The sequence below is a fragment of the Oncorhynchus gorbuscha genome, unplaced genomic scaffold (assembly GCF_021184085.1).
Source record: "Oncorhynchus gorbuscha isolate QuinsamMale2020 ecotype Even-year unplaced genomic scaffold, OgorEven_v1.0 Un_scaffold_2396, whole genome shotgun sequence".
In the NCBI taxonomy this organism is placed as follows: domain Eukaryota; kingdom Metazoa; phylum Chordata; class Actinopteri; order Salmoniformes; family Salmonidae; genus Oncorhynchus; species Oncorhynchus gorbuscha.
The window spans coordinates 64,693-77,299 of record NW_025746921.1 but is presented as its reverse complement, the minus strand read 5'-3'; the positions used below and the strand labels follow the sequence as shown (position 1 = coordinate 77,299).

Sequence of the window (12,607 nt, the reverse complement as noted above, 5' to 3'; positions counted from 1 at the left end):
GCATAGATATGGGTTGTATTTACAATGGTGCGTGTTCTTCACTGGTTGCCCTTTTCTCGTGGCAACAGGTCACAATCTTGCTGCTGTGATGGCAGACTGTGGTATTTCACCCAGTAGATATGGGAGTTTATCAAAATTGGATTTGTTTTCGAATTCTTTGTGGATCTGTGTAATCTGAGGGAAATATGTCTCCCTAATATGGTCATACATTGGGCAGGAGGTTAGGAAGTGCAGCTCAGTTTCCACCTCATTTTGTGGGCAGTGAGCACATAGCCTGTCTTCTCTTGAGAGCCTTGTCTGCCTCTCTCTCTCTCTCTCTGGCATCTCTCTCTCTCTCCCTCTCTCCCTCTCATCTCTCCCTCTCGGCGTATTATTGAGTAATACCATTGTAACATGTGCTTTGTAGTAAATCATTTCTGTACAATAATGTGCTACAGGAGGCGTGTTGTTCTAGTCGTCTGATTGGTCTGCCGTGTGTGTCACTCAGGGCAAGAACGTGACGATTGGTCAGATGGGTTGGTTCCCCTGCAGTAAGGTCCAGCCCTTCATCTCTGTGAGTACCACTGACTTGAAGTCGATTACACATGTCATGCTATAGTTTATTATTTTAACCTTTATTTAACGAGGCAAGTCAGTTAAGAACAAATTCTTATTTTCAATGACGGCCTACCGGGGAACAGTGGGTTAACTGGTCTAGGAACAGTGGGTTAACTGGTCTAGGAACAGTGGGTTAACTGGTCTAGGAACAGGTTAACTGGTCTAGGAAGTGGGTTAACTGGTCTAGGAACAGTGGGTTAACTGGTCTGGTCTAGGAACAGTGGGTTAACTGGTCTAGGAACAGTGGGTTAACTGGTCTAGGAACGGTGGGTTAACTGGTCTAGGAACAGTGAGTTAACTGGTCTAGGAACAGTGGGTTAACTGGTCTAGGAACAGTGGGTTAACTGGTCTAGGAACAGTGGGTTAACTGGTCTAGGAACAGTGGGTTAACTGGTCTAGGAACAGTGGGTTAACTGGTCTAGGAACAGTGGGTTAACTGGTCTAGGAACAGTGGGTTAACTGGTCTAGGAACAGTGGGTTAACTGGTCTAGGAACAGTGGGTTAACTGGCCTAGGAACAGTGGGTTAACTGGTCTAGGAACAGTGAGTTAACTGGTCTAGGAACAGTGGGTTAACTGGTCTAGGAACAGTGGGTTAACTGGTCTAGGAACAGTGGGTTAACTGGTCTAGGAACAGTGGGTTAACTGGTCTAGGAACAGTGGGTTAACTGGTCTAGGAACAGTGGGTTAACTGGTCTAGGAACAGTGGGTTAACTGGTCTAGGAACAGCGGGTTAACTGGTCTAGGAACAGTGGGTTAACTGGTCTAGGAACAGTGGGTTAACTGGCCTAGGAACAGTGGGTTAACTGGCCTAGGAACAGTGGGTTAACTGGCCTAGGAACAGTGGGTTAACTGCCTGTTCAGGGGCAGAACGACAGCTCGGGGGTTTTGAACTTGCAACCTTCCGGTTACTAGTCCAATGCTCTAACCACTAGGCTACCCTGCCGCCCCTCTAGCCAATCAGAGTCCATGTTATGGGTTTAGGCTACACCGTGTCTGGTATTGATAGAAATACCAACATACGTTTTACTAAGTGCTTCAGGAAGCATGGGTTGTGATCTCAAAACTGTCTGACCTCTGACCTCTCTCCCCAGAGACCAACTCCCGACCTATCCGACTTCCTATGGTGAGTAATGATACCGTTCTATTTACACCTGGTATCACTCATACTGATGCTCTAGATATGTACCACCTGGTATCACTCATACCGATGCTCTAGATATGCACCACCTGGTATCACTCATACCGATGTTCTAGATATGTACCACCTGGTATCACTCATACCGATGCTCTAGATATGTACCACCTGGTATCACTCATACTGATGCTCTAGATATTTACCGCCTGGTATCACTCATATCGATGCTCTAGATATTTACCACCTGGTATCACTCATACTGATGCTCTAGATATGTACCACCTGGTATCACTCATACCGATGCTCTAGATATGTACCACCTGGTATCACTCATACTGATGCTCTAGATATTTACCGCCTGGTATCACTCATACCGATGCTCTAGATATGTACCACCTGGTATCACTCATATCGATGCTCTAGATATTTACCACCTGGTATCACTCATACTGATGCTCTAGATATGTACCACCTGGTATCACTCATACCGATGCTCTAGATATGTACCACCTGGTATCACTCATACTGATTCTCTAGATATGTACCACCTGGTATCACTCATACTGATGCTCTAGATATGTACCACCTGGTATCACTCATACTGATGCTCTAGATATGTACCACCTGGTATCACTCATACTGATGCTCTAGATATTTACCGCCTGGTATCACTCATACTGATTCTCTAGATATGTACCACCTGGTATCACTCATACCGATGTTCTAGATATGTACCACCTGGTATCACTCATACTGATGCTCTAGATATGTACCACCTGGTATCACTCATACTGATGCTCTAGATATGTACCACCTGGTATCACTCATACTGATGCTCTAGATATGCACCACCTGGTATCACTCATACTGATGCTCTAGATATGTACCACCTGGTATCACTCATACTGATGCTCTAGATATGTACCACCTGGTATCACTCATACTGATGCTCTAGATATGTACCACCTGGTATCACTCATACTGATGCTCTAGATATGTACCACCTGGTATCACTCATACTGATGCTCTAGATATGTACCACCTACAATCTTAGAAAAAACGGTTCCAAAAGGGTTCTCCTGCTGTCCCCATAGGAGAACCCATAGGAGAACCCATAGGAGAACCCTTTTTGGTTCCAGGTCGAACCCTTTCCATGGGTTCTCCAAAAGGGTTCTCTCTGAAACCAAAAATAATTCTTCAAAGGTTTCTCTTATGGGGACAGCCGAAGAACCCTTTTAGGTTCTAGATATCACCTTTTCTAAGAGTGTGGTATCACTGCAGGGTTCTAGGATTGGAAGTGTTCTGTGTTTGAAAATAGTTATTGATAGCAATCATGGGAAGGTTTTGTATTGTTCTAACGCAACTGCAATGGCTTCTAGGTTTGGTCATTTAAGTGATTTGGGTTCTAGGTTTGCGGGGAACATGGACCGGTCAGCGGCGAAGAACCTCCTGATTTCACGGTCGGACGGAACGTTTCTGGTCCGCCAGAAAGACGGAGGAGAGTTCGCAATCAGCCTCAAGTGAGCCTGCCTCTTTTCTGGCCAATCAGAAAGGAGATGTCTAACAACTGGCAATCTTCCTCTCTCACACACACACACACACACACATTCTTACTCTCTCACACACACACACACTGATTCTCATTCACTCTGTCTCCTCCAGGTTTAACATGGACATCAGACACATCAAGATCACGTCAACAGAAGGCCTCTACCGCATCAACGAGAAGAAAGCATTCAAAGGGTTAATCGTACGTCATTCCCCTTCTTTCTCTCCTCGTCTCTCTGTCTACCCTCCTCATCTCTGTCTACCCTCCTCATCTCTCTCCCTCTTCCTCCCATCTCTCTGTCTACCCTCCTCGTCTCTCTGTCTACCCTCCTCGACTCTCTGTCTACCCTCCTCATCTCTGTCTACCCTCCTCATCTCTCTCCCTCTTCCTCCCATCTCTCTGTCTACCCTCCTCGTCTCTTTCCCTCTTCCTCCCATCTCTCTGTCTACCCTCCTCATCTCTCTGTCTACCCTCCTCGACTCTCTGTCTACCCTCCTCGTCTCTCTGTCTACCCTCCTCCTCTGTCTACCCTCCTCGTCTCTCTGTCTACCCTCCTCGTCTCTCTGTCTACCCTCCTCGTCTCTCTGTCTACCCTCCTCATCTGTCTACCCTCCTCGTCTCTCTGTCTACCCTCCTCGTCTCTCTGTCTACCCTCCTCGTCTCTCTGTCTACCCTCCTCGTCTCTCTGTCTACCATCCTCATCTCTCTATCTACCCTCCTCGTCTCTCTGTCTACCCTCCTCGTCTCTGTCTGCCCTCCTCGTCTCTCTCCCTCTTATCTCTCTGTCTGCCCTCCTCGTCTCTCTCCCTCTTATATCTTTGTCTTCCCTCCTCATCTCTCTCCCTCTTATCCCTCTGTCTACCCTCCTTGTCTCTCTCCCTCTTATCTCTCTGTCTACCCTCCTCGTCTCTCTGTCTACCCTCCTCGTCTCTCTTTCTACCCTCCTCGTCTCTCTCCCTCTTATCTCTCTGTCTACCCTCCTCCACTCTCTCCCTCTCATCTCTCTGTCTACCCTCCTCGTCTCTCTGTCTACCCTCCTCATCTCTCTCCCTCTCATCTCTCTGTCTACCCTCCTCGTCTCTCTGTCTACCCTCCTCGTCTCTCTTTCTACCCTCCTCGTCTCTCTTTCTACCCTCCTCGTCTCTCTCCCTCTCATCTCTCTCCCTCTTCCTCCTCGTCTCTCTGTCTACCCTCCTCATCTCTCTTTCTACCCTCCTCATCTCTCTCCCTCTCATCTCTCTGTCTACCCTCCTCGTCTCTCTCCCTCTTATCTCTCTGTCTACCCTCCTCATCTCTCTTTCTACCCTCCTCGTCTCTCTTTCTACCCTCCTCATCTCTCTCCCTCTCATCTCTCTGTCTACCCTCCTCGTCTCTCTGTCTACCCTCCTCGTCTCTCTTTCTACCCTCCTCATCTCTCTCCCTCTCATCTCCCTGTCTACCCTCCTATTCTCTCTGTCTACCCTCCTCGTCTCTCTCCCTCTTATCTCTCTTTCTACCCTCCTCGTCTCTCTCCCTCTCATCTCTCTCCCTCTTCCTCCTCGTCTCTCTGTCTACCCTCCTCGTCTCTCTCCCTCTTATCTCTCTGTCTACCCTCCTCATCTCTCTCCCTCTTATCTCTCTTTCTACCCTCCTCGTCTCTCTTTCTACCCTCCTCGTCTCTCTCCCTCTCATCTCTCTCCCTCTTCCTCCTCGTCTCTCTGTCTACCCTCCTCGTCTCTCTTTCTACCCTCCTCGTCTCTCTCCCTCTCATCTCTCTGTCTACCCTCCTCGTCTCTTTCCCTCTTCCTCCTCATCTCTCTGTCTACCCTCCTCGTCTCTTTCTCTCTCCCTCTTATCTCTCTGTCTACCCTCCTCATCTCTCTCCCTCTTATCTCTCTGTCTACCCTCCTCGTCTCTTTCCCTCTTCCTCCTCATCTCTCTGTCTACCCTCCTCGTCTCTTTCCCTCTTCCTCCTTATCTCTCTGTCTACCCTCCTCGTCTCTCTCCCTCTCATCTCTCTGTCTACCCTCCTCATCTCTCTCCCTCTTATCTCTCTGTCTACCCTCCTCATCTCTCTCCCTCTTATCTCTCTGTCTACCCTCCTCATCTCTCTCCCTCTTATCTCTCTGTCTACCCTCCTCATCTCTCTCCCTCTTATCTCTCTGTCTACCCTCCTCCACTCTCTCCCTCTTATCTCTCTGTCTACCCTCCTCATCCCTCTCCCTCTTATCTCTCTGTCTACCCTCCTCACCTCTCTCCCTCTTATCTCTCTGTCTACCCTCCTCATCTCTCTCCCTCTTATCTCTCTGTCTACCCTCCTCATCTCTCTCCCTCTTATCTCTCTGTCTACCCTCCTCGTCTCTCTCCCTCTCATCTCTCTGTCTACCCTCCTCATCTCTGTGTCTACCCTCCTCGTCTCTCTTTCTACCCTCCTCGTCTCTCTTTCTACCCTCCTCGTCTCTCTCCCTCTCATCTCTCTCCCTCTTCCTCCTCGTCTCTCTGTCTACCCTCCTCGTCTCTCTCCCTCTCATCTCTCTGTCTACCCTCCTCGTCTCTCTGTCTACCCTCCTTATCTCTCTGTCTACCCTCCTCATCTCTCTCCCTCTTATCTCTCTGTCTACCCTCCTCATCTCTCTCCCTCTTATCCCTCTGTCTACCCTCCTCCACTCTCTCCCTCTTATCTATCTGTCTACCCTCCTCATCTCTCTCCCTCTTATCTCTCTGTCTACCCTCCTCGTCTCTCTCCTCTTATCTCTCTGTCTACCCTCCTCGTCTCTCTCTCCCTCTTATCTCTCTGTCTACCCTCCTCATCTCTCTCCCTCTTATCTCTCTGTCTACCCTTCTCGTCTCTCTCCCTCTTATCTCTCTGTCTACCCTCCTCGTCTCTCTCCCTCTTATCTCTCTGTCTACCCTCCTCATCTCTCTCCCTCTTATCTCTCTGTCTACCCTCCTCGTCTCTCTCCCTCTTATCTCTCTGTCTACCCTCCTCGTCTCTCTCCCTCTTATCTCTCTGTCTACCCTCCTCATCTCTCTCTCCCTCTTATCTCTCTGTCTACCCTCCTCATCTCTCTCCCTCTTATCTCTCTGTCTACCCTCCTCGTCTCTCTCCCTCTTATCTCTCTGTCTACCCTCCTCATCTCTCTCCCTCTTATCTCTCTGTCTACCCTCCTCGTCTCTCTCCCTCTCATCTCTCTGTCTACCCTCCTCATCTCTCTGTCTACCCTCCTCGTCTCTCTGTCTACCCTCCTTATCTCTCTTTCTACCCTCCTCGTCTCTCTTTCTACCCTCCTCGTCTCTCTCCCTCTCATCTCTCTCCCTCTTCCTCCTCGTCTCTCTGTCTACCCTCCTCGTCTCTCTCCCTCTCATCTCTCTGTCTACCCTCCTCGTCTCTCTGTCTACCCTCCTTATCTCTCTGTCTACCCTCCTCACCTCTCTCCCTCTTATCTCTCTGTCTACCCTCCTCGTCTCTCTCCCTCTTATCTCTCTGTCTACCCTCCTCATCTCTCTCCCTCTTATCTCTCTGTCTACCCTCCTCGTCTCTCTCCCTCTCATCTCTCTGTCTACCCTCCTCATCTCTCTGTCTACCCTCCTCGTCTCTCTGTCTACCCTCCTTATCTCTCTTTCTACCCTCCTCGTCTCTCTTTCTACCCTCCTCGCTCTCTCCCTCTCATCTCTCTCCCTCTTCCTCCTCGTCTCTCTGTCTACCCTCCTCGTCTCTCTCCCTCTCATCTCTCTGTCTACCCTCCTCGTCTCTCTGTCTACCCTCCTTATCTCTCTGTCTACCCTCCTCATCTCTCTCCCTCTTATCTCTCTGTCTACCCTCCTCATCTCTCTCCCTCTTATCCCTCTGTCTACCCTCCTCCACTCTCTCCCTCTTATCTATCTGTCTACCCTCCTCATCTCTCTCCCTCTTATCTCTCTGTCTACCCTCCTCGTCTCTCTCCCTCTTATCTCTCTGTCTACCCTCCTCGTCTCTCTCCCTCTTATCTCTCTGTCTACCCTCCTCATCTCTCTCCCTCTTATCTCTCTGTCTACCCTCCTCGTCTCTCTCCCTCTTATCTCTCTGTCTACCCTCCTCGTCTCTCTCCCTCTTATCTCTCTGTCTACCCTCCTCGTCTCTCTCCCTCTTATCTCTCTGTCTACCCTCATCTCTCTCCCTCTTATCTCTCTGTCTACCCTCCTCGTCTCTCTCCCTCTCATCTCTCTGTCTACCCTCCTCATCTCTCTCCCTCTTATCTCTCTGTCTACCCTCCTCATCTCTCTCCCTCTTATCTCTCTGTCTACCCTCCTCGTCTCTCTCCCTCTTATCTCTCTGTCTACCCTCCTCATCTCTCTCCCTCTTATCTCTCTGTCTACCCTCCTCGTCTCTCTCCCTCTCATCTCTCTGTCTACCCTCCTCATCTCTCTGTCTACCTTCCTCGTCTCTCTGTCTACCCTCCTTATCTCTCTTTCTACCCTCCTCGTCTCTCTTTCTACCCTCCTCGTCTCTCTCCCTCTCATCTCTCTCCCTCTTCCTCCTCGTCTCTCTGTCTACCCTCCTCGTCTCTCTCCCTCTCATCTCTCTGTCTACCCTCCTCGTCTCTCTGTCTACCCTCCTTATCTCTCTGTCTACCCTCCTCATCTCTCTCCCTCTTATCTCTCTGTCTACCCTCCTCATCTCTCTCCCTCTTATCTCTCTGTCTACCCTCCTCGTCTCTCTCCCTCTTATCTCTCTGTCTACCCTCCTCGTCTCTCTCCCTCTTATCTCTCTGTCTACCCTCCTCGTCTCTCTCCCTCTTATCTCTCTGTCTACCCTCCTCGTCTCTCTCCCTCTTATCTCTCTGTCTACCCTCCTCGTCTCTCTCCCTCTTATCTTTCTGTCTACCCTCCTCGTCTCTCTCCCTCTTATCTCTCTGTCTACCCTCCTCATCTCTCTCCCTCTTATCTCTCTGTCTACCCTCCTCGTCTCTCTCCCTCTTATCTCTCTGTCTACCCTCCTCATCTCTCTCCCTCTTATCTCTCTGTCTACCCTCCTCGTCTCTCTCCCTCTTATCTCTCTGTCTACCCTCCTCGTCTCTCTCCCTCTTATCTCTCTGTCTACCCTCCTCATCTCTCTCCCTCTTATCTCTCTGTCTACCCTCCTCGTCTCTCTCCCTCTACCTTTCATCCCTTTTTCTTGTAAATGTAAACATGTTTAACTTTTTTTTGTAAAGCACTTTATATCTTAATCTCTCCCTCTCTCCCCCCATCTCCCCCCTCTGTCTCCCCTTCCCGCATCTCTCTCTCCCCTCCCCCATCTCCCCCTCTCTCTCCCCCTATCTCTCTCTCCCCCATCTCCCCCTCTCTCTCCCCCTTCCCCTATCTCTTTCTCTCTCCCCTCATCTCTCTGTTAGGAGATGGTTCAGTTCTACCAGCAACATTCATTGAAGGAGTATTTTAAGGATGTGGACACCACCCTCCAGACCCCCTTCAACCAGCCTGAACAGAGTGGTACACCCTTCAACACACCCTCCCCAGGTACACATACACTCACCACCCTCCAGACCCCCTTCAACACACCCTCCCCAGGTACACATACACACACCACCCTCCAGACCCCCTTCAATCAGCCTGAACAGAGTGATACACCCTTCAACACACCCTCCCCAGGTACACATACACACACCACCCTCCAGACCCCCTTCAATCAGCCTGAACAGAGTGATACACCCTTCAACACACCCTCCCCAGGTACACATACACACACCACCCTCCAGACCCCCTTAAGTCAGCCTGAACAGAGTGATGCACCCTTCAACACACCCTCCCCAGGTACACACACACACACACACACACACACACACACACACACACACACACACACACACACACACACACACACACACACACACACACACACACACACACACACACACTCTCAAGACTTCCTAATAACCTCAACTTATATCCTTCCATAACCTCAAATATAAGTACTCTCAAATACTGTCTGTTTCAGCACACACATACCCACGCTCACCTCTCTCCCTCTCTCTCTCTCCTCCAGGTGGCAGTATGCGTTCGTTCGGCACAGCGAGGGCCAGGTATGACTTCTCAGCCAGAGACCGTACAGAGTTGTCTCTGAGAGAAGGAGACACAGTCAAGGTCCTGTCTAAGAAAGCTCACAATGGATGGTGGAAAGGAGAGGTCTATGGACGGGTGAGGAGCAACACACACCGTCCCACACACAGTACACACACACACACACACACACACAGTACACACACACACACACACACCGTCCCACACAGTACACACACACACAGTACACACACAGTACACACACACACAGTACACACACAGTACACACACACAGTACACACACAGTACACACACAGTACACACACACACGCAGTACACACACACACACACACGCACTACATACACACGCAGTACACACACACACACACACACACACGCGCAGTACACACACACACACACACACACGTAGTACATACACACACACACACACGCAGTACACACACACACAAGCAGTACACACACACACACACAGTACACACGCAGTACACACACACACGCAGTACACACACACACAGTACACACACACACACCGTCCCACACACAGTAAACACACACACACACCGTCCCACACACAGTACACACACACGGTACACACGGTACACACGGTACACACATACACACACGCACACACAGTACACACAGTACACACACACACACACACACACAATCAACACATTCACATATGCAGCACATGCAGTAGGATCCTCACACACCTGTCAACATGTTCACATGCAGTAGGATCCTCACACACCTGTCAACATGTTCACATGCAGTAGGATCCTCACACACCTGTCAACATGTTCACATGCAGTAGGATCCTCAAACACCTGTCAACATGTTCACATGCAGTAGGATCCTCACACACCTGTCAACATGTTCACATGCAGTAGGATCCTCACACACCTGTCAACATGTTCACATGCAGTAGGATCCTCACACACCTGTCAACATGTTCACATGCAGTAGGATCCTCACACACCTATCAACATGTTCACATGCTGTAGGATCCTCACACACCTGTCAACATGTTCACATGCAGTAGGATCCTCACACACCTGTCAACATGTTCACATGCAGTAGGATCCTCACACACCTGTCAACATGTTCACATGCAGTAGGATTCTCACACACCTGTCAACATGTTCACATGCAGTAGGATCCTCACACACCTGTCAACATGTTCACATGCAGTAGGATCCTCACACACCTGTCAACATGTTCACATGCAGTAGGATCCTCACACACCTGTCAACATGTTCACATGCAGTAGGATCCTCACACACCTGTCAACATGTTCACATGCAGTAGGATCCTCACACACCTGTCAACATGTACGGTCAGTTTGGACACACCTCCTCATTCAAGGGCTTTTCTTTATTTCTACATTGTAGAATAATAGTGAAGACATCAAAACTATGAAATAACACAAAAGTGTTAAACAAATCAAAATATATTTTAGATTCTTCAAAGTAGCCACCCTTTACCTTGATGACAGCTTTGAACACTCTTAGCATTCTCTCAACCAGCTTCACCTGGAATGCTTTTCCAACACACAAATTGTTAAACACTCCTCTCTCTGTCTGTAGGTCGGTCTGTTCCCAGCTAACTCCTGTCTCTCTGTCTGTAGGTCGGTCTGTTCCCAGCTAACTCCTGTCTCTCTGTCTGTAGGTCGGTCTGTTCCCAGCTAACTCCTGTCTCTCTGTCTGTAGGTCGGTCTGTTCCCAGCTAACTCCTGTCTCTCTGTCTGTAGGTCGGTCTGTTCCCAGCTAACTCCTGTCTCTCTGTCTGTAGGTCGGTCTGTTCCCAGCTAACTCCTGTCTCTCTGTCTGTAGGTCGGTCTGTTCCCAGCTAACTCCTGTCTCTCTGTCTGTAGGTCGGTCTGTTCCCAGCTAACTCCTGTCTCTCTGTCTGTAGGTCGGTCTGTTCCCAGCTAACTCCTGTCTCTCTGTCTGTAGGTCGGTCTGTTCCCAGCTAACTCCTGTCTCTCTGTCTGTAGGTCGGTCTGTTCCCAGCTAACTCCTGTCTCTCTGTCTGTAGGTCGGTCTGTTCCCAGCTAACTCCTGTCTCTCTGTCTGTAGGTCGGTCTGTTCCCAGCTAACTCCTGTCTCTCTGTCTGTAGGTCGGTCTGTTCCCAGCTAACTACGTAGAAGAGGATTACTCTGAATACTGCTGATGTCGCCTCACACCTTCACCTGTGTGACTACTGCTGATGTCTCCTCACTGTCACACCTGTGTGTGAAAGAGACAGTGTGTCCCAATTCAATCCCTACCCCTTCCAATGCCCCTAACCGGTGCAGTCAAAAATGTGATTTTACTGTTTAGTTAAAAAAATATATATCTCCACACTATGAGGTTTAAGTAACACTCTGAAATTGTATTTTTTTTATTTTGAAATCAATGCTTGGAATTTCAGCCTGTTCAGGTGGGATGGAGTTTTTGACCCACAGCATGACATCACAATCTGATCAGATTTTTCTGACCAATGACCAGTCATCTTTTATTTGCATATGTCTCCACCTACTTTGAAGGGGTAAGCAGGGTAGGCTCTAGTGCAGAGATGGGCAACTCCAGTCCCACTGTTTCCCTAGCAAACACAGCTGATTAGACTGGCTGTGTTCTGAACTGAAGAACGTGATCATTGCATTACTGGAGTCAGGTGTCTTAGCTGGGGCTGAAGTGTGACACCAATCAGGCCCCCGAGGACTGGAGTTGCCCATCCCTGCTCTAGAGTCTAGACAATCCTATCCGCCAATCAGAGCTGTGCATGTAAATATATTTACATTTTTATCAACACACCGACAGAGCATTCCGATGGCTGAAGGAGGCTCAGGGAAATAAATTATAAAACATTTATTTGAAGTTATTTTCATGAAGTAAACACAGTGATTTATTAGACATCCAGTGATGATTTAAAAAAATAAAAAATAAAAGACTGCGTGGAGGCGTTAAATGTTTGATCTGCAAGATAGAGGCAATATGGTGGAAGCTTTACCACCACCATAGAGAATGATAGAGGCTTTACCACCACCATAGAGAATGATAGAGGCTTTACCACCACCATAGAGAATGATAGAGGCTTTACCACCACCATAGAGAATGATAGAGGCTTTACCACCACCATAGAGAATGATAGAGACTTTACCACCACCATAGAGAATGATAGAGGCTTTACCACCACCATAGAGAATGATAGAGGCTTTACCACCACCATAGAGAATGATAGAGGCTTTACCACCACCATAGAGAATGATAGAGGCAATATGGTGGAAGCTTTACCATCACCATAGAG

The 12,607-nt window shown here is 48.9% G+C and overlaps 1 protein-coding gene across 1 annotated transcript; it reads left to right on the top strand.

Moving 5' to 3' along the window:
* Nucleotides 1-441: 441 nt before the first annotated feature.
* LOC124025736 (proto-oncogene vav-like) lies at nt 442-12,255 on the top strand. The gene is made up of 7 exons (XM_046339070.1): nt 442-553; nt 1,690-1,721; nt 3,143-3,253; nt 3,396-3,483; nt 8,634-8,757; nt 9,284-9,435; nt 11,438-12,255. Exons 1-7 carry the CDS (start codon nt 512-514, stop codon nt 11,489-11,491), a joined length of 603 nt encoding a protein of 200 aa, XP_046195026.1. The 5' UTR covers nt 442-511; the 3' UTR covers nt 11,492-12,255.
* Nucleotides 12,256-12,607: the final 352 nt, after the last annotated feature.

Excerpts from the sequence above, each read along its gene's own strand:
- LOC124025736 (XM_046339070.1), top strand. The coding sequence starts at position 512 with ATGGGTTGGTTCCCCTGCAGTAAGGTCCAGCCCTTCATCTCT. Across the intron at positions 1,722-3,142 it reads GACCTATCCGACTTCCTATG|GTTTGCGGGGAACATGGACC; the intron begins GTGAGTAATGAT and ends TTTGGGTTCTAG. Across the intron at positions 3,254-3,395 it reads GAGTTCGCAATCAGCCTCAA|GTTTAACATGGACATCAGAC; the intron begins GTGAGCCTGCCT and ends TGTCTCCTCCAG.